At 47.2% G+C, this 18,148-nt stretch overlaps 4 protein-coding genes, 1 non-coding gene and 1 pseudogene across 5 annotated transcripts; 3 read left to right on the plus strand and 3 right to left on the minus strand.

The window, feature by feature from the left end:
- Positions 1 to 29: 29 nt before the first annotated feature.
- On the minus strand, positions 30 to 4,379 carry LOC9654901 (isoleucine--tRNA ligase, chloroplastic/mitochondrial). Its single transcript, XM_024688211.1, has 21 exons — positions 4,250 to 4,379; positions 4,047 to 4,198; positions 3,889 to 3,990; positions 3,764 to 3,833; positions 3,595 to 3,707; positions 3,463 to 3,531; positions 3,303 to 3,410; positions 3,104 to 3,254; positions 2,809 to 3,049; positions 2,474 to 2,760; positions 2,292 to 2,428; positions 2,091 to 2,238; positions 1,902 to 2,033; positions 1,722 to 1,841; positions 1,534 to 1,661; positions 1,320 to 1,484; positions 1,139 to 1,264; positions 1,009 to 1,082; positions 704 to 953; positions 455 to 646; positions 30 to 368 (listed from the first exon to the last, which is right to left on the minus strand). The coding sequence occupies exons 1-21, from the start codon at positions 4,305 to 4,307 to the stop codon at positions 138 to 140; spliced, it is 3,054 nt and encodes a 1,017-aa protein (XP_024543979.1). The 5' UTR covers positions 4,308 to 4,379; the 3' UTR covers positions 30 to 137.
- Positions 4,380 to 4,506: 127 nt separating this feature from the next.
- Positions 4,507 to 4,830, minus strand: LOC112351082. The gene has a single exon (XM_024688260.1). It carries the CDS (start codon positions 4,828 to 4,830, stop codon positions 4,507 to 4,509), a length of 324 nt encoding a protein of 107 aa, XP_024544028.1.
- A 251-nt stretch (positions 4,831 to 5,081) lies between these two features.
- On the plus strand, positions 5,082 to 8,385 carry LOC9654902 (aldehyde dehydrogenase family 2 member B7, mitochondrial). Its single transcript, XM_024688212.1, has 11 exons — positions 5,082 to 5,858; positions 5,927 to 6,157; positions 6,217 to 6,359; positions 6,419 to 6,572; positions 6,621 to 6,850; positions 6,914 to 7,003; positions 7,061 to 7,234; positions 7,307 to 7,444; positions 7,505 to 7,642; positions 7,728 to 7,789; positions 7,860 to 8,385. Exons 2-11 carry the CDS (start codon positions 6,055 to 6,057, stop codon positions 8,128 to 8,130), a joined length of 1,503 nt encoding a protein of 500 aa, XP_024543980.1. The 5' UTR covers positions 5,082 to 5,858; positions 5,927 to 6,054; the 3' UTR covers positions 8,131 to 8,385.
- LOC112351120 lies at positions 5,252 to 5,338 on the plus strand. Its single transcript, XR_002994002.1, has one exon. It is a non-coding gene; the product is annotated as a small nucleolar RNA SNOR75 (small nucleolar RNA).
- A 3,088-nt stretch (positions 8,386 to 11,473) lies between the features above and the next one.
- LOC9654626 lies at positions 11,474 to 13,585 on the minus strand. Its single transcript, XM_024688261.1, has 7 exons — positions 13,557 to 13,585; positions 13,202 to 13,356; positions 12,549 to 13,154; positions 12,135 to 12,496; positions 11,987 to 12,069; positions 11,871 to 11,934; positions 11,474 to 11,809 (listed from the first exon to the last, which is right to left on the minus strand). The coding sequence occupies exons 1-7, from the start codon at positions 13,583 to 13,585 to the stop codon at positions 11,474 to 11,476; spliced, it is 1,635 nt and encodes a 544-aa protein (XP_024544029.1).
- Positions 13,586 to 13,707: 122 nt separating this feature from the next.
- On the plus strand, positions 13,708 to 17,181 carry LOC9654903 (annotated as a pseudogene).
- Positions 17,182 to 18,148: the final 967 nt, after the last annotated feature.

Here is an 18,148-nt window from a genome sequence, read left to right on the forward strand (position 1 = left end):
ACATGGGAAGAAGACGCTTAATAACCAAGAGCCCTAACCTGGACGGAATATCCGTCCAGACAGAATATTCGGGAGTCAAACGGAAAGTTCCCCTTGACAGAATATGCCATCGTCTTCTTCCTAGAAACTTGGAGCTTTCAGGAAGTGGCGAGCACGGGCGATTGGAGGGCCTCCACGATCTTGTAGCATCTCTCGCACAGCGTGGAGTGGAGCGTGAAGCTTCCCACGGCGGGCGAGTACTTCCAGCACCTCTCACATTTCTGTCCTTCGGCTCGCTTCACGCCAATCCAGGCACGGCCGCCGCTTCCCTCCAGCTTGCAGCTCCCCGTGTATGCACAGTCTGCGTCTTCGCAATCGACAACTTCCACCTGATCGAGAAAGAAAAGAAGCGTTATTTTTTTCTCCTGGTTGGTCCTGTGCGAATCGAAAGAACATCTAACGAGGAAGATCTTACCTGTGACGTCAAGAATATAACGTGTAGCTTATCGACGGTGCCATCCTCGGAGCCGGCCATGGCTTGGAGTGTGGAGTGGAGGAGTGCGTCGTCCTCCCCTCCCAAGTGAAGGCAAACCTTTGCGTCGAGGTTTGCTCCTATCAGCTTTCCCATCCTTGCTGATTCCAAGACTTTGTTAACTTCCACCCGAAGCTGTGCATGCAAACGAGCGTCACTGCTTATTTGCAAAGAGAGTTTTAAGACACTCACCTCTAGAAGAAGTGACCATAGCTTCTTGTCACGATCGGAAATCGTTCGCCATCTCGGGTCTACTTCGGGCCACCCCGCCTCAAACACGCTCTCGGCTTTGGAGCCGTCTGGTAGAATGTACGAGAAGGGGAGGTGTTGCCATGCGTCCTCTGCCAAGTGTGGGACAACGGGTGATATTCCACGGGCCAGATACAGCAAGAGGGAAGCTAGAACCGTTTGGCAGCTTCTTCTTGTAAAGCTATCAGTGCCCCTGCAGGAAAACGATGAGAAATGATGGAAGATACAAACGAAACAAGCTTGCTCACCCCACGTATAATCTGTCCTTCGAAATGTCCAGATAGAAGTTGGACAGATCAAGCACCGCATACCGTTGCACCGACTGCATTCAAGTCGAAAACACAGAGTTAATAACTTTGGCGGAGCTTGTATCGCAACCTGGAAGAATTTTCCAAACTGGTACTTGTCTAGGCTGTCCTTGAGGCTATCCATTACGCTGGCGAGCTGGAAGAGAGTGTACTTATCTATTCCAGGAAGGTCATCGTACTCGATCTCAAGCTCTGGCTGAAGATAATACGAAACAGTAAAAAACCAGAAAAGTTGCGGAGCTTTTACATACTTTCCAGTCATGAAGGTTCGAGAGCAAATATCTGAGCGTTCCTCGCAGTTTGCGATAAACATCTGCCGTCTGTTTGAGAATCTGTGGACCGATTGCTACGTCCCCCGTGTAGTCCACGCTAGCAACCCAGAGGCGCAACACATCCGCTCCATAAGCCGGTTGTTCCTGTAACAATCAATCAGTGATTCATGGCGATTTCGTTTTCTGTAGTTACCTTTTGGTTCTTTCCCCCTTCAATCACGCTACGCGGGTCCACTACATTGCCGAGTGATTTACTCATTTTCACGTTTTTTTCATCCAAAACAAATCCATGCGTCAACACTTGACGATAAGGAGCTACTCCTGACAAAAAGAAAAATCCAAGCCGTTACGAGCATGTTTCAAACTTTATTGCTGGCCCACCTCTAGTAGCAACACTCGTGAGCAAGGAGCTCTGAAACCATCCTCTGTGTTGATCACTTCCTTCTAGATAAACATCTGCGGGCCATCTCTTCGTGCCTAGAACGGATGCCCAAGACGTTCCTGGACGTGCACAGGGACGTGTCAGCATGATCTTCAAACAGCAAAATCGGCAAACTCAACCTGAATCGAACCACACATCCATTGTGTCGGTCCCTTTCCTGTAATTGCTTGCTTTTGCTTTATAAGTGTCTGGAAGGAGGTCCTCCGTGGTCATTGACCACCATGCATCACTTCCTTGTTGAGCAATTATGGCTACAATAAATGCACTTTCAGCAACGGTATCTCAAACCTTATAATTGTTCTACTTACCTTGAACATGAGAGATTGTCTGTTCGTTGAGGAGCGGTTCACCAGTGTCTACATGATAAAAAACTGGTATTGGTACACCCCAGGCTCTTTGTCTCGATATACACCATTCTTTTCTCCCGCTTACCATTGACGTGATCCTATTTTCTCCCTGCAAGCTAGAAAAAACTAGAGTTACAAGCACAGCATCAGTAAAACAGGTACCTGTGAGGGAATCCAATCAACGTTTTTTATTGCGGCCAGAGCAAGTGGCATGAAGCCTTCAACCGAAGCAAACCATTGTTCTGTAGCTCTGAAAATTGTCGGCTTCTTTGTTCTCCAGTCATACGGGTACTTATGAACTATACGAGAGTCAATCCTCGGAAACATTTGTAAATTGTTCTTACCATAAGCCTCTTCCATCAGCAGAGACGAGTTGGCATCCAGTGCCTTTATGACTGCCTCGTTACCGTCGCTTAGTACGCTCATCCCAGCGAACTCATTTGCTTCGTCCGTAAAGTTCCCGTTGTCATCCACTGGTGACAACATAGGAAGACCATACTTTTGACCAGTCACAAAATCCTCTTGACCATGTCCGGGTGCTGTGTGCACCAAACCGGTTCCTGAATCTGTCGTAATATAATCTCCACCTATAACAATCACGCCTTCTCGATTTTCCAAAGGGTGCTTGTACCTGCAAAACGATGCTTCAATCCAGAGAAAAGTTAACCCTTTAGCAAACCTGCAAAACTCCAAGGCTGATCCCGTACAACTGCCCTTGACAACAAGTTGAACATTCCACTTGTCTTCGAGTGATGACACCAAGTCAGCCGCAACAATCAGATGGCTCACGACAGGCTTTAAAAGCCCATTCCCGTATTTTCGTCCAGCTTTAGTCGATTTTTTACCTCCAAGTGAAGAGTCGTCGTTGTTTAAAACAACTTCCACAACTGAGTACGTGAGTTTCTCATTGACAGCAACACCTAGACGAAATAAAGGATGAAATATAAATCATGTTTTGAAATAGTTATCCATACCCGTATTCCCGGGAACAGTCCAAGGAGTTGTAGTCCAAATAGCGACACCCAGGCTTGATAGAAGATATTCAAGTTCTTTGGGAAACTTGTCTGATGTAAATGTCATCTTAAACACAGCGTACATGCTTCGAGAAGTGTGACCTTCAGGATACTGCAATGAGTTATTGAAAGAAATTCAGCCCAAGGCGAAGAAATGTACCTCGAGCTCAGCTTCAGCAAGAGCTGTACCAGACGAAGGACTCCAATGAACGGGTTTACGACCCCTATAAATGTATCCATTTAAAACCATTTGACAAAATACACCGATCTGCCAGCACGAAATAAGAAGCGAACTAGAGGGACTAAAATAACGTACTCACCTGAGCAGCTTCGTATGCGGGTTGCAGTGTGAGATAGGGACTGTTCCATGAACCCCAGACTCCATATCTCTACAAACGAAAATAAAGGTAAGGAACCTTCGGTGATGGATTTGTCAAAACACGAAAACAAACCTGGAAAGAGCTGCGCTGCTGATCAACTGTTTTCAAGGCAAACTCCGCCGCCTTTTTTCTTAGCTCAATGGGAGAGAGTTTCATGCGCGCCTCGGCGTCGATGGATTGCAGCACTAGTCGAGAAACCATTCAAATAATGTGATATTCGACACGACAAAGTGAGATTTACCTTTGAGTTCGATAGGCAGACCATGACAGTCCCAGCCAGGAACGTAGAAAATCTTTCGTCCTTGAAGTAGCTGATAATACCATGAAGTCACAAAATTTGGATACCAAGCTAGGCATTTTACATACTTGGTAGCGGTTGATGAAGTCCTTCAAAATTTTATTCAAGGCGTGTCCCATATGCAAATCGCCATTAGCGTATGGAGGACCATCGTGAAGCGTAAATGGTTCCTGGAGCAACAAAACCATAAGAAAAGACAAAAAACAAAGAAGAAAATAGAGTGTACCCCTTGATTTTTCTGTGTAATCGTCTCGAGCAATTGCTTTTGCTCCCAAAATCTCTGAATCTCTGGCTCTCTCGTCACGGAATTTGCCTTGAGACTGAATTTAGTCTGAGGCAATTCGATAGTCCCCTTGTAGCGTGAATCCGGTTGCTTCCCTAGAAGCACAAATCTACATCGAGCCATCGCCGAGAAAACTACACCCTTACCTGCATTCTTCGCGGCCGCGAGCACTGGCGATCGTGGGAAAGAATGTAAGCCGAGCATCGCCCCGGAAGAGCGCTCCCGCAATCCACGAGAGAAGAAGAACGCTGGAACGCCTAGAGCTTCACATGACACGGATAACACAAAACCCTACGCTTGCGTGGCGTGAAAAATAGCGCTATGACATTGAAATGTGTCACGGTGGACAAAAAGAGGATTATGACATGGGGCGAGGGGGGGAACAAGGGAAGAACATGGGTGTTTAGCAAGAGTCGGGGCCTGGAAGCCCGCATTGCGGCGGGACCTTCCTCATTTTCTCGATTTCCACTCCTCTGGGTGGCTCCTTGATGATCGCGCACAGGCAGATCTTGCCGACCTTCTTGAGCTCCTCGCAACACGCAGCGCTGGGCTTGCCCGTCCCGGTCTTCGCATCCACGGCTGCGCGGCAATCTTGGAGCGCCTCGATCGCCCTGGCGGTATCGCACGACGAAGGAGGAGGAGGAGAAGAATCCACGGCAGCTCCATCCGTCGCGATCGCGATGGCGAGCAGCATGATCCCTCCAGTCACAAAGATTCTGCTTAGCATTGCGTGATTTCAAAGACAATTCAGCGAAAAACCCAGTTACTCGTGATCGCGATCGCCATCATTTTAAAACTGGATTCGCGATTTCTAGAATCGCAGCGTACAGCGCAGGAGAAAAATGCCAATCACAGCCAAGACGTGATCTACCTGTGAGTATGAGCCGAGTCTCCGACGTGGCAAAGTTCTACCACGTGGCAGAATAGGTCTACATTCGAGTTTTAGGGTTTATGGAGGCTAGGGTTTTGGGCGCTTTTTGGGCCCTCTTCAGTCAAGCAGCGCTCGCGCCGCTCAATGGTGGAGTGTCTGCCGCAAGAGGGCGACATCGACGGCTTGCTGAAGATGATGCGAGGCGGCAGCATCGACAGCCTCGTCAATCATATAAGTACAGTCACATTTTTTTGTTCTTGTGTAGAGTTTCTTCCTTCCTCTGGGATGATTCGAATCTAGATGACGAGTCTGATGCTAGCGCCATTGCTAATGAAGCATCGAACGAGGCATTTGTCTGAGAGGAGTGAGCCGGATTTGTGATGCATGCCGCCCGATGATGCTTTGAAAATCTTTGAGACCTGAAAACTTGGTGGCTTTTCGAGGCTGCCCTGAGTGGATAACTTGAAAATCCTGAGGGCATTGCTTGGGTTGGTTTCTTTCCTTTTTCTTGCGTTTTTGACCCGATTGCCCGCTTTTTTTCTCTGGGAAAATGTGTTTTTTTCTTGCGTGAGATAACTGAGCCTTGAATTACGGGTTTCTCTGACTTTTCCCAGATTGCATGCCGCGGCATGCGTGGTTAGCTTTGATCTTTGAGCACGACCTCGTTGACATGAGGTTTAAGATTGAAAGGATCCATGTGATGTGTTTGAAGAACAAGAGTTTGAGTTTGAGTGTCTTTCTTCTTAAATGTGGTCTACACGGCAGCGGCCGAGGCACGTTGAATGGACTGTTAAGAAACGAAACGAGAAAAGCGTATATTTAACAAACAAGAGCGATAGAAATGGAGCGAAGAGGATATTGGTGCTTCTCTTGTGTCGTTGCTGGTACTGTATAAATACTTTTGGTTTGTTTGGTGAAGGTTTTAAGCCCCTCTTTCTCTTCTTTTGTGCAGTTCAAGGCGCCGGGACAAAGCGGTGGGAGAAAGGACAAGGAGGTTTTTAACGAAAGGCGTGTTGCGGAAAAGAGTTGCGAAGTTTGGTGTGCGTTAGAAAAGGCCGAGGGGGTCCTCCGTCGTCGTTCATGGCACCCTCTACTATCTCTGATTTGCCAATCGGTCCAGCGCCCGTGTCTGTCAAGTATACCAAGCTCTTCATCGACGGCCAGTTTGTCGATGCTGTCTCCGGTACATTCGACCGTTTTCGTAAGATGATGTTGTGGGACTAAGAGCTCTGTGCTTTACAGGAAGGACTTTCGAAACTTTGGATCCGCGGAATGGAGAAGTGATCTCGAAAGTAGCCGAGGCAGATAAGCAGGATGTTGATGTCGCCGTGAAGGCCGCTCGAAAAGCTTTTGATCATGGGCCCTGGCCCAGACTGTCTGGATATGTGAGTAGAATGTTTAGTCAATGTTGTCTGATGGGTATTTTCGCTTCGCTTTGTCTCAGGCCAGGGGGCGAATCCTTCTCAAGTTTGCGGATTTGTTGGAGCATCATTTTGACGAGCTCGCAGCACTCGAGACTCTGGACAATGGAAAGCCATTGGACCTGGTGAAGTATGTGGACTTGCCAATGGCCCTTCGGCTTCTTCGTTCGTTCGCAGGTAGAATGCTACACTCTAAACGGTAAAGAGCCTGAGCTCCTTGTACAGGTTTCGCTGACAAAATCTGTGGCAAGACCGTGAAAATCGATGGGCCTTACCACGCGTACACTCTTCTCGAGCCGATTGGTGTCGTGGGCCAGATCATCCCATGGAACTTCCCGCTCATCATGTTTTTCTTGAAGATCAGCCCCGCGCTTGCTGCTGGCAACACAATTGTCTTGAAGACTGCCGAGCAGACTCCCTTGAGTGCTCTCTTTTGTGCAAGCCTGCTGAAGGAGGTCTGTAGATTTTCTCGTTTGTGCTGTTGATCTCTTACTGGAGTTCGTGAATCTGTGCTGCAGGCTGGATTGCCTCCCGGCGTCCTGAACATCCTCTCTGGCTTCGGCCCAACGGCGGGAGCTGCTATCTCTAGTCACAACGATGTGGACAAGGTAACGAATGGAAACTTCGGGTTTCTCTCGGGCGCTCACAAGGATATCGTGTTGCAGATTGCATTCACCGGCTCGACGGACGTGGGAAAGCTTGTGATGGAGGCAGCTGCGAAGAGCAACCTCAAGGCCGTCAGTCTGGAACTGGGAGGGAAGTCCCCCATGATAGTACTGGACGATGCAGATGTTGATGTAGCTGTCGAGCTAGCACATTTAGCGCTCTTCTTTAATGTGGTAAGTTATCGTCAACAGTTCTTTCGTCGGGCCTTTCGTCGGTGCCTTTGGATTTACAAGCGGGAATTTCAGGGCCAGTGCTGCGTGGCGGGATCTCGTGTATTTGTCCAGGAAGGTATCTACGACGAGTTTTTGAGAAAGGTTGTGGACCGTGCAAAGAGACGGGTGACAGGTGACTCCTTCCAAAGTGGCGTCGATCACGGGCCTGTGGTACGAAAGATTTATAATGCGAGCTCATATCAAGAAAACTAAGCACAGTGGATTGCACAGGTTGACAAGCAACAGTTTGACAGAGTGCTTGGCTACGTGGAGATTGGAAAGCGCGAGGGAGCGAGGCTGGTTACTGGCGGGTGCCGCATTGGTTCTCGCGGTTTTTACATCGAGCCAACAATCTTTGCCGATGTCGAGGTAACACAATTCTCTCTTTGCAAAAGAGATCTTTTATCATCTCTTTTTTTTGGTGTTCTTTCTAACTGATTGATTGCTTCGGCAGGATTACATGAGAATCGCCAGGGAAGAGATTTTCGGGCCGGTGATGTCGGTACTCAAATTCAGGTAACAAATCAAACTGGCTAGATTTTCTCGAGAATTCTACTTCTTTCTTTACACTTTTCTCGCCTTCCAGAACAATAGACGAGGTGATCCAACGAGCCAACGACACGGCCTATGGTCTCGCGGCAGGGATAGTAACCAAGGACCTCAACTCGGCCAACCGATTGACGCGGTCCTTGAGAGCCGGGACAGTGTGGATCAATTGCTACCACGTCTTCGACCCGGCACTTCCATTCGGTGGCTACAAGATGAGTGGGATTGGACGAGAGAATGGCAAGCAGGTCTTGTACCAATACTCCCAGGTTAAGTCGGTCGTGACTCCGGTGGAGTCGCCATGGCTGTAGATCTTTGGCACCTCTTCGTCGCTATGAAAGTGGTACTAGTTCCTGAGTTTTTTTTCTTTCTTTTCCTTGGGGGAGGGAAGGCTCTAATCGTATGATCCAGAGATTGCGTTGCGGGAGCGATAGCGCACGCTACCTACCGTGCCCGCATTCGTGCAAGCCAGGAATGCATGGGGGTCATTTAAAGAAGTATCTCCAAAAGGGAGGAGTGTGAAGCCCATGTAAAGATATAGTAATGAGGAAAAAATTTGTAGGAAACCTATTGTCGTTTGAGCGGAATCAAGCGAGAAAGTGGAGGGTCTTGCATAAAAACAATAGATAAGAGAAGCTCTTAGTCATGTCCAAACGAAAAATCGTCGGCCAACGCATGATCATAGACCATGTGAATGAAATTCTCAAAAATATCATTGTTGGAAAGATGGTAAAGATATATCTATTGTTGGAAAGTTGGCGTTCTCTCATACTGCCCTGAGCTCGCTAGGGTTTCCTATAGCTTTTATGGGTTCCCTTAGTTGCCCAATGCTCGCCGGGTCGATGATACGGCGATAGAGGAATACGCTCAGGCAAACGAGCAGAAGCAGTCCATGGAGCCGATCAATCCATGCCGGCAATGCTTTGCAGGAAAATCTATGGCTTGAGGCTCATAGTGGCGCTCCATGCCCCAGCAGGTGAGCTCAGTTCAGATGCTTTAGTGAGTTCCATGCCTCGCAGGTGATTTCTACAGCTTCATCGGATGCTTCAGCGAGTTCGTCTTCGTAGAGAAAGCTCTTCCGGCGCACCTCGGTATCAAAGATTACGCCCGGATTCTTGGCGAGGAGCTCGTTCGCTGAGACGTATCACCGTCTCCTGCCACCACCCCGCAAAATGGAATCCATGCATGATGCTCTCGAGGTTCTGGAGGAATGCACGCGATTGGGAGAACGACGTCGCCAAGCACTATCCAGTTTTGGTTCTTCTCCCGGTGGACTTTTTGCCTGGGAACGATGGCACGCTTGGCAACTGACGACACCGAGGAGCCCGATGGTGTTCCCATGGACGAGCTGTGTGCGGAGCTGATTGATCCAACTAAACTACCGATCTTCACTGTCACTTGGGACGTGAGCTCGCGCAGCGACAAGGAGAAATTTGTGAGGCTGTCCGAGTATGAAAAGAGAGGCCATCTTGTGCTCACCGTGAGACCTCCAAGCTTCCATCTTCCAACTTCTTGTCCAAGGTGCCTTTCCACATACCTATATCTATGCCTCGCCAAGAAGCCATTCATCGTCGAGCACTCCAATGCTGGTGAGCTTTCCTTCTTTTCTTTCTGTAGGATTATCTTTAATGGTTTTTTTCTAGACAACCTCAACTTCCTTATAATCGAATGGAACCTATTAACTGCGTTTGGCAATGACGTAGATAAGTTTTTGCAATCAACAGTGATGTGCGACTTTGATGTTGGGCTCAGTGAGGTTGAGGCTGCTAAGTTCCAGTCCTTGAGGCCACTGTTCATAGATCTTGATGATGCTCTTGACTTGGAGCTATGGACCAAATGTCAATCCAAGAGAAAAAGTTCTTGGTTTTCTTCTGATGTAGTTGGAGGAGAAATCGAAACTTCACACTTGTCATGGGCGATCAACAGGCATGGCACAAGGCAAAACAATGAGCAGACTTGGGAACTCTCAAGCCAGACAAACAGAGGTAACAACAAGAGTTCTTTATAATTGAAAATTTGAAATCACCATGTGTCATTTCAGATCTATGGTCGAGCATTGCGTTCTTACAAGGATCTTTCCTTGGTAATACAAGTGAACAAGGATTCAAAATACCTATGTGGCATGTAAGTTACAATGTAAGCTTTCATTCTTTTTCTAAGATCTTTCCTTGGTTTCTAGGCGGCCGACAAGCCTTGATGCAATGCTCATCACTCACATTCTATTTGTGAAGCGCGTTTCTCTAGTACTAAAAGCTTATGATTTTTCTCTATGATTCCTATTGTGTTTCATGCTCTCAGGAGAACTCTATTTTACGAGCTGCACTTGACTTGGCGCATCCGGAGCTCATCAACTATGCAAACCTCGGAATCACTCTGATCACCTGGCAGTGTGTGTTTGGATTGCAATCTAAGATCATCTTGCAATCCAAATTACGAGTTGTGTAGTAATTAATAATTTACATAGTCAATGCTAACATACTGGTATATGAAACTCAGGCTAACTCTTAAATATATGTTTCCTACTCTGAAGGAAACAGGGAAGAAGAAACCATAGCTTGTTCTTGATTTGTGCTTTTATCTAAAGCTATTTACGTCATAAATTCTTTTTCTAAGAATATAATTTGGGAATATGCTTTTGATCAAGCTGGAAAACTCGCTCAAGGTTCTTTTCTTTTTTTGCGATTCTTTCTAGCAAACAAAGTCCTCTCACTTCTCTACTTGGACTATGAACTGCAACTTCACCTAGAAAACAAATCACATTGTCTCATACTCGTTGTAGTCGAGTATGCAATCGTCCCGACCAGTGCCGTGGTGTTGTTCTACTCAGATGAATCCGGAAGCTTCTTTCCGAACGCCTTGATTGCCTGTGAATGGATGGCATTAAGATGAGAACGCTGCTTTCTTGAGGTGAGAGTCTTACCTCTCCTGCCTTTGGAAACACGAGCATGTCATCGCCCAAGGCCAGTATAACTGGTCCGTCCACTCCACTGAAGGCGTAGGTAACTGCTTTGCACGACGCGCCAGTGCAGTAGAGACCCTTGCCAAACTAGAAAAGCAAATGAGAGGTTACGTCGCACAAATTTGGACAACTTTAATACCATGTAGCCAGGAACAGGAGCGTTGTAGATTGCTGGCTGCATTCCCTTGATAAGATTGCAGGCGCTTGTTCCTAAAATACCGCAGTCAGAGCAGGAAAAAGAATCTTTTACGTACCCCACCACTTCGTTGTTTAGCTTGTCAATTTCTTGAAAGGATGCTGCACGGCTTTCAGCAATGATACTAACAGACTGAGCAAAAGTTTAGTTCCACGCGCTGTGCTAACGGAAAACATACCGGCTCGTAAGTTTTCTCCAGGTATATCTTATAATCGCCGAGCTTGGGGCAACGATCCGATAAAGGATCGTCCAATGTGTCCCCACTCACTTCACCTATGGGACGTGATATTGCTTTGAAAGATTCCACCCACGCGTCGCACACAACATCCTAGAAGAATTGCATGATTTACGACGAGCAACACAAAATGTCCACAGGATAGAACTTCAGCGCACCGCCACAGGGCTCCAGCGGACCGTACATAATTTGATGAGCACTAAAAATGCAAGTGACAAGAGGAAAGCTAGAAAAGACCAACCGAAAGAAGGAAACCATTCGCCATCAATGCTCATGAACGGAACTGGAAGCATCCATCTCCTGAGCGTTCTCGAAAAGAATCGGCCTCGCCTCCTCGTCCGACACATTGCTCTTGAGCTTGTCCACAAACTCGTGGAAGTTCTTACCGTCCTGCTCACGGCTCTTGGCGTCGCCACCACCGCCAGCCTTTTGCTTCTTGAGTTGCTTCCCGTCATCCATGGTCTGTTTGCCTTGCACCTCGGCGGATCCCGTCCCCAATCCACAGACACACTGCCAGGCGATAAGAAGAATTCCAAGGTCTGAGTACTCGATGAGCTCCGGATGCTCTAACTCAAGCGCAGCTCGAAGAATGGAGTTCTCCTAAGAGCAATGACACAACAACATGAATCATAGAGAAAAATCATATGCTTTTGGTACTTACAAGAGAGATGCGCTTCACAAATAGAATGTGAGCGAGGAGCATTGCATCGAGGCTCGTGGGCCGCCTAGAACAAAAGAAGATTTCAGAAAAACATGAGAGGCTACACTATAACTTACATGCCACACAAGTACTTTGAATCTTTGTTCAGTTGCTTTACAGAGGAGAGATCCTTGTAAGCGCGCAACGCTCGACCATAGATCTGAAATGAAATCAATCTTAAGCCATAAAGAAAGAAATAAAAGCCTCGAAAGCTCTCACTGTTACCTCTTTTTGTCTGGCTTCTGAGTTCTTCCAGTTGATGCCAAGCCTGGTCATTGCTCTGGCTCTCCTTGTCCATGCCACCAGCTTGTTGATCGGCCACGGCAAGTGTGAAGTCTCGATGTCCCCTCCAGCTGCATCGAGAGAAAACCAGCCACTTTTCTTCCTGCACTGACGTTTCGTCCACAGCTCCAAGTAGAGAGCATCGTCCAGATCCATAAACAGCGGCCTCAAGGACTCAACCTTCGCAGCTTCACCCTCATTGAGCCCAGCATCCAAGTCGCACATCACCGTAGATCGCAAAAAGTCCTCCACGCCGCTGCCAAACGCAGTGTGGAGGTTCCAGTCCACCAAAGGTAAGTTGAGGTCTGAAAAAAACCGTGAGCATCTGCGATACAAAAGAAAGAAAGGAAAGCTCACCGGCATTGGAGTGCTCGACAAGGAATGGCTTCTTGGCCAGGCACAGGTAGAGGTACGTGGAAAGGCTCCTCGGACAAGCGGTTGGAAGATGAAAGCTTGGAGGTCTCACGGTGAGCACAAGATGGCCTCTCTTCTCATACTCGGACAGCCTCACAAACTTCTCCTTGTCACTGCGCGAGCTCACGTCCCAAGTGACAGTGAAGATCGGTAGTTTAGTTGGATCAATCAGCTCCGCACACAGCTCGTCCATGGGAACACCATCGGGCTCCTCGGTGTCGTCAGTGAGGCCGCTGCAGTTGCCAAACGTGCCATCGTTCCCAGGCAAAAAGTCCACCGGGAGAAGAACCAAAACTGGATAGAGCTTGGCGACGTCGTTCTCCCAATCGCGTGCATCCTGCCGGATTTCCTCCAGAACCTCGAGAGCATCATGCATGGATTCCATTTTGCGGGGTGGTGGCAGGAGATGGTGATACGTCTCAGCGAACGTCGCAAGCTCCTCGCCGAGAATCCGGGCGTAATCTTTGATACCGAGGTGCGCCGGAAGAGCGTTCTCTACGAAGACATGGTGGAACTCGCTGAAGCATCCGATGAAGCTGTAAAAATCACCTGCGAGGCATGGAACTCACTAAAGCATCTATGAAAACTGAGCTCACCTGCTGGGGCATGGAGCGCCACTATGAGCCTCAAGCCATAGATTTTTCCTGCGAAGCATTGCCGGCTTGGATTGATCGGCTTCATGGACCGCTTCTCCAACTGAAATCCATGCTTGTTTGCCTGAGCGTATTCCTCTATCGCCGAAGCATCGACCCTGCGTATCGCAGCATTCGGCCAATGCTCGCCCTTCACACAAAATGGTGCTATCACCGGGGCAACGAAAAAGAGCAAAGAATCTTACCAGGGAGCCCATCAACTTCGCTAGGGTTTCCAAGCGGTGACGAGGGTTTTCGTGAGAAAGATGTCTTCTTTCTCTGCGAACGCGACTAAAATAAGTATGCAGCGAGCTTGCACGGTGCTGGGGTGTGGTGAGTGTCTCGCATTTTCTTTAGTGGAGAATGAGATTTATTCCTCGGGCTTGGTTGGGATTGTTCCGGGAAATCGTCGCTGCTTCTCTTTTTACTTGGCTTCTGGTGATAACGGCTTCTGTTTAAAGGAATTGTGATCAGGACAGAGGGCGGAGTTTTTGCATCTACCTAAGAAGAAACTTACGGACTTTGGTAAGAAACTTCTTCTGGCGGACTTAGCTCTTGCGCTTTCTATTTGTCTTAGCACTGGTGAGAAAGGAGATTCAAGACGAAACCGATCGGATCACTGGACGTAGCAAACAAATCTCGCCGGTTCCTATTCATCTCAGCGTTTACTCTTGAAATGGTTTGTTTCATGGTTGATTGTTTCCACGACGAGTTTTAACTTCTTGTGTTTTGTGGCAGTCGTGAATTTGACTATGATAGACCTTCCGGGCTTAACGAAAATTGCTGTTGGTAAGAATTTTCATGACAAATGTTTTAGCTTTTTCTTTTCCTTTTGCTTTGCAGACGGGCAGCCTGAAAGCTGAGATTGAAAACATGGTCAGGTCTTATGTTGAAAAGGTTGGTTTCTGGTTATTATTCAACCTTTGCAGTGCTTAACATCTTGTAACTTCAGGAAAATACGATCATTCTGGCCATCTCTCCTGCCAATCAAGATATAGCAACATCAGACGCAATGAAACTTGCACGCGAAGTCGATCTGACGGGTGAGATTATATTGTTTTCATGGCAATGTTCTAATGAATTAGAACGTTTGCGTTAGGTGACCGAACGTTTGGAGTTCTCACACAGTTGATGGATAAGGGAACCAATGCTATTGATGCAAGTATCTTTATGTTTACTAAACTCTTCAGTTTAGATTGAATCTGAATTTCTACAGGTGTTGGAGGGTCATTCCTATCGATTGCAACGCCCCTGGATCGGTGTTGTCAACCGATCACAAGCAGACATAAATAAAAGTGTCGACATGATCGTCGCCAGACGAAGGGAACGTGAGTATTTTGCTTCAAGTCCAGATTACAGGCATTTGGCAAGCCGCATGGGCTCTGAATATCTTGGAAGAGTTCTTTTGAAGGTGATTGTGATACATTTTGTGGCCGCTCTGAAAAATCTCTTTTGCAGCATTTGGAAGCAGTGATAAAGGCACGCATTCCGAGTATTCAGTCGCTTATAAACAAAACCATCACCGAACTAGAAGCAGAACTTGACCGACTTGGGAGACCTATTGATGCTGACGCAGGGGTAAGATAAAGGACTAGCTCGCTTCATTATATCTGGAGCTGAAGTACTTGCATTTTTAGGGGCAACTGTATACGGTGATAGAGCTTTGCAGGGCGTTTGACCATGTTTTCAAGGCGTATTTTGATGGAGGGTAAGTTTTTTTGTATGAGGAAGCTTTTAGTTGACTTACTTTTGAGTATCGTGTCATATGTCCTGGAGGAGATCGAATCCATAACGTGTTTGATCACCTGCTTCCTGAAGCTGCCGTTCGACAGACATCTTTCCATTCAAACGGTCGGAAAGTTATTGCAGAAGCTGATGGCTATCAGCGCCATTTGATTGCTCCAGAGCAAGCTTATCGGTGACTTATTGAAGTCTTGCTCGGCTATTTGAGAGGTGGCTGTAGGTGCTGTAAGATTTGGTTTGTTATACTTCTGAGTTGAAGAGCATTTTGTACTTTGTTTGCCAGGTGCATTTTTTACTCAAAGAGCTTGTGATAAACGAGACGGTAAAATGTTATTATGTTTGTTTTATATGGGCTCGCATAGGAACTTACGCGCTTTCCAACTTTTCAGGCGGAGTTTCTGCTGCAGCGGAAAGATTCGTGAAGACAATGGACTTCTCCATGTCGCCCTCGTTAGGAAATTTTGTCAGTTGGTAGTGGATATGGTATTAGCAGGGATGCAATGTTTGAGATGGGAATCAACTCGCCAGAGCTGCCTTTTTCACTTCAAGCAATGTAAGCTCGTGTTTTCAGGAGGTTATGAGTTAACAAACTGCATTGGCAGGCGGGAGTGAGTTCGCAGACTCTGACAGCAAGAAACACGACCAAATGTGCCTGGATTTTAGTAATAAGTGGTTTGCGCTGGTTCCTTCATCTCAACTGGTACTTTTGCAAATCGAGATTGATGATATCTAATATTGTCTCCAGGGCGCAAGTGTACTGAAATCTCCGCATATCCTAGGTGATATGAGTGGGGACACATTGAACGATCCTTTATCCGATCGTTACGCCAAGCTCAAGAGCACTATGACTTGCGTGGACAAGGAAAGTGACGATTATAAGACGGTTCAGAAACACCTGGAGAAAACTTACGAGCCAGTCATGCATGACGATGTGGTAAGTTTTGTTTTCCGTTAGCATTGCGCGTGGAACTAAACGTGTTTATTTCGTGCTCAGTCTGTTAGAGGACTTGTCATTGTACAAAGTGCTTCGTTGGTGCGGTACGTAAAAGAAAAAGAAATTCCGGCTTTCATATGCTCTGACTGCGGTAATCACTGGTTTGTCGCAGACCAGGGGGACGAATCCTTCTCAAGTCTGCTGATTTTCTGGAGCATCACCTTGACGAGCTTGCAGCTCTCGAGACTCTGGACAATGGAAAGCCATTGGACTTGCCGATGTCCCTTCGGCTCCTTCGTTCAGGTAGGATCAAATGATGAAGTGCCTGAGGACCTTGTACAGGCTTCGTTGACCAAATCTGTGGCAAGACCATGAAAATTGACGGGCCTTACCACGCGTACACTTTTCTCGAGCCGATTGGTGTCGTGGGCCAGATCATCCCATGGAACTTCCCGCTCATCATGTTTTTCTTGAAGATCGGCCCCGCGAGCAACTCCCTTGAGTGCTCTCTTTTGTGCAAGCCTGCTGAAGGAGGTCTGTAGTTTTTCTCGTTTCTGCTGTTGATCTCTAACTGGAAAACGTGAATTTGTGCTGCAGGCTGGATTGCCTCCCGGCGATCCTTTCTGGTTGGGTTTTAACAATCTTTGCCGATGTCTAGGTAACACCATTCTCTCTTTGCAAAAAGTGTTTTTCATCTCTTTCGTTTTGTGTTCTTTCTAACTGATTGATTCGCCAGGGAATGGTAACAAATCAAACTGGCTAGATTCTTGAGGATTCTACTTCTTTCTTGACACTTTCCTCCCCATCCAGAACAATAGACGACACGGCCTACGCTTTGAAGATCATGGACAGCGTGAGTTGCTCTTGCCGCAACTGGAAGACATCCCAATGAAAGTGCCGGGTCGAAGACGTGGTAGCAATTGATCCACACCGTCCCGGCTCTCAAGGACAACGTCAATCAGTTGGCCGAGTTGAGCCCCTTGGTTACTAGAGCCCCCGGATTCACAAGTTGTGCCATGGACACGATCCGGACATTGAAAACTTTTGTCAGAAAAAGTTTGTTGCTATTCTTTTTCTTTTTCGTACGTTTTTTTACTGATTTGCTGCTTTGCGCCTCAGGGGTATTCTCATTGTAAAACTCCGGAAAGGACAGGAGCTCAAGCTTCATGCCAATTCCAGGAAATGCATTAATGGTCGCGGCAAGCGTGATGTCCACATATCTCATGGAGACGCTGAGCCTGGAGGAGGAAAGAGAATGGGTCGATAGCAGCCCAACCAAAGTCTTTGAGATCAATCCAGGGACACCGCAGGTCAGCCAGTCGAGCTTAGTGTTTTATAAGAAACTAAACCTCAAAGCTTTGTTCCATAGGTGGAAGTGGTCGATCCGACGATCAAGATGGCCTTGATATCCGTGCCATGGATATATATGGCAAGGAGGATTTCAACTTCACAGTGGAATGCTCAAATGTTCCTGAATGCCATCGAGATCCTCCGGAGCAAGCTCGCGTCAAGCTCAGTTTTGAAAGCAACGAGGCAGACGAGCAGTTTGGAGATCTTGGAGCAACATGCGTGGTGGCTTCTAGTGGTTTATTTGTTCCTAGACCAAGGCTCCATCTCCGCCACCTAGCAAAGAGGAGGAATGGTCTCGTCCAAGCAAGGACGAATGGTTTTGGGGTGCCGGGGACTTGCGATAGGTTGCTTGGATCGGAGGTACAATCCCGCGGGGCCGACGTTTTACAATAGGCAGTGCGGGGATATTGTCACCAATAGAAACTGGGGATATTCCTGTTGCCGCCTCCGGAAATGCGTAAGTTCTTGATGATCTGCGGTGAATCGTTCTCGTGTTCTTGTTCTTATATCTATCTTGTCTCTGTCAGCCAAAAAGTGGATCGTCGCTGATGTATATGTGGAGTGCGAGCCGATTGTAAGCCTGTCATTCCGATCGATGATCTTCTATATTTCTTCTTTTGATGATGGATCGTGTTTTCCAGATTGTTTTCGTTGATATTGTCTTGCACTTACCGTCATTTGTTCTTCAACAACAAAGTTCTAAGTTCGAAAGTAAGTGTTTCGCTCTTTCGATTCTCTCAGAGCGGAGCTGATTTTGACGTTTGAAAGCAGGTTTGTGACGGCAGCTCTTTTACTTTGTTGTTTTGGAAGCATGTCTATACGACTATTTTAGTGCTGAGAGGGCCGCTGCCATCTCGTATCGATCAGCTAAGGTGATTTGAGCA

The sequence above is a fragment of the Selaginella moellendorffii genome, unplaced genomic scaffold, assembly GCF_000143415.4.
Source record: "Selaginella moellendorffii unplaced genomic scaffold, v1.0 SELMOscaffold_57, whole genome shotgun sequence".
NCBI classification, from domain to species: domain Eukaryota; kingdom Viridiplantae; phylum Streptophyta; class Lycopodiopsida; order Selaginellales; family Selaginellaceae; genus Selaginella; species Selaginella moellendorffii.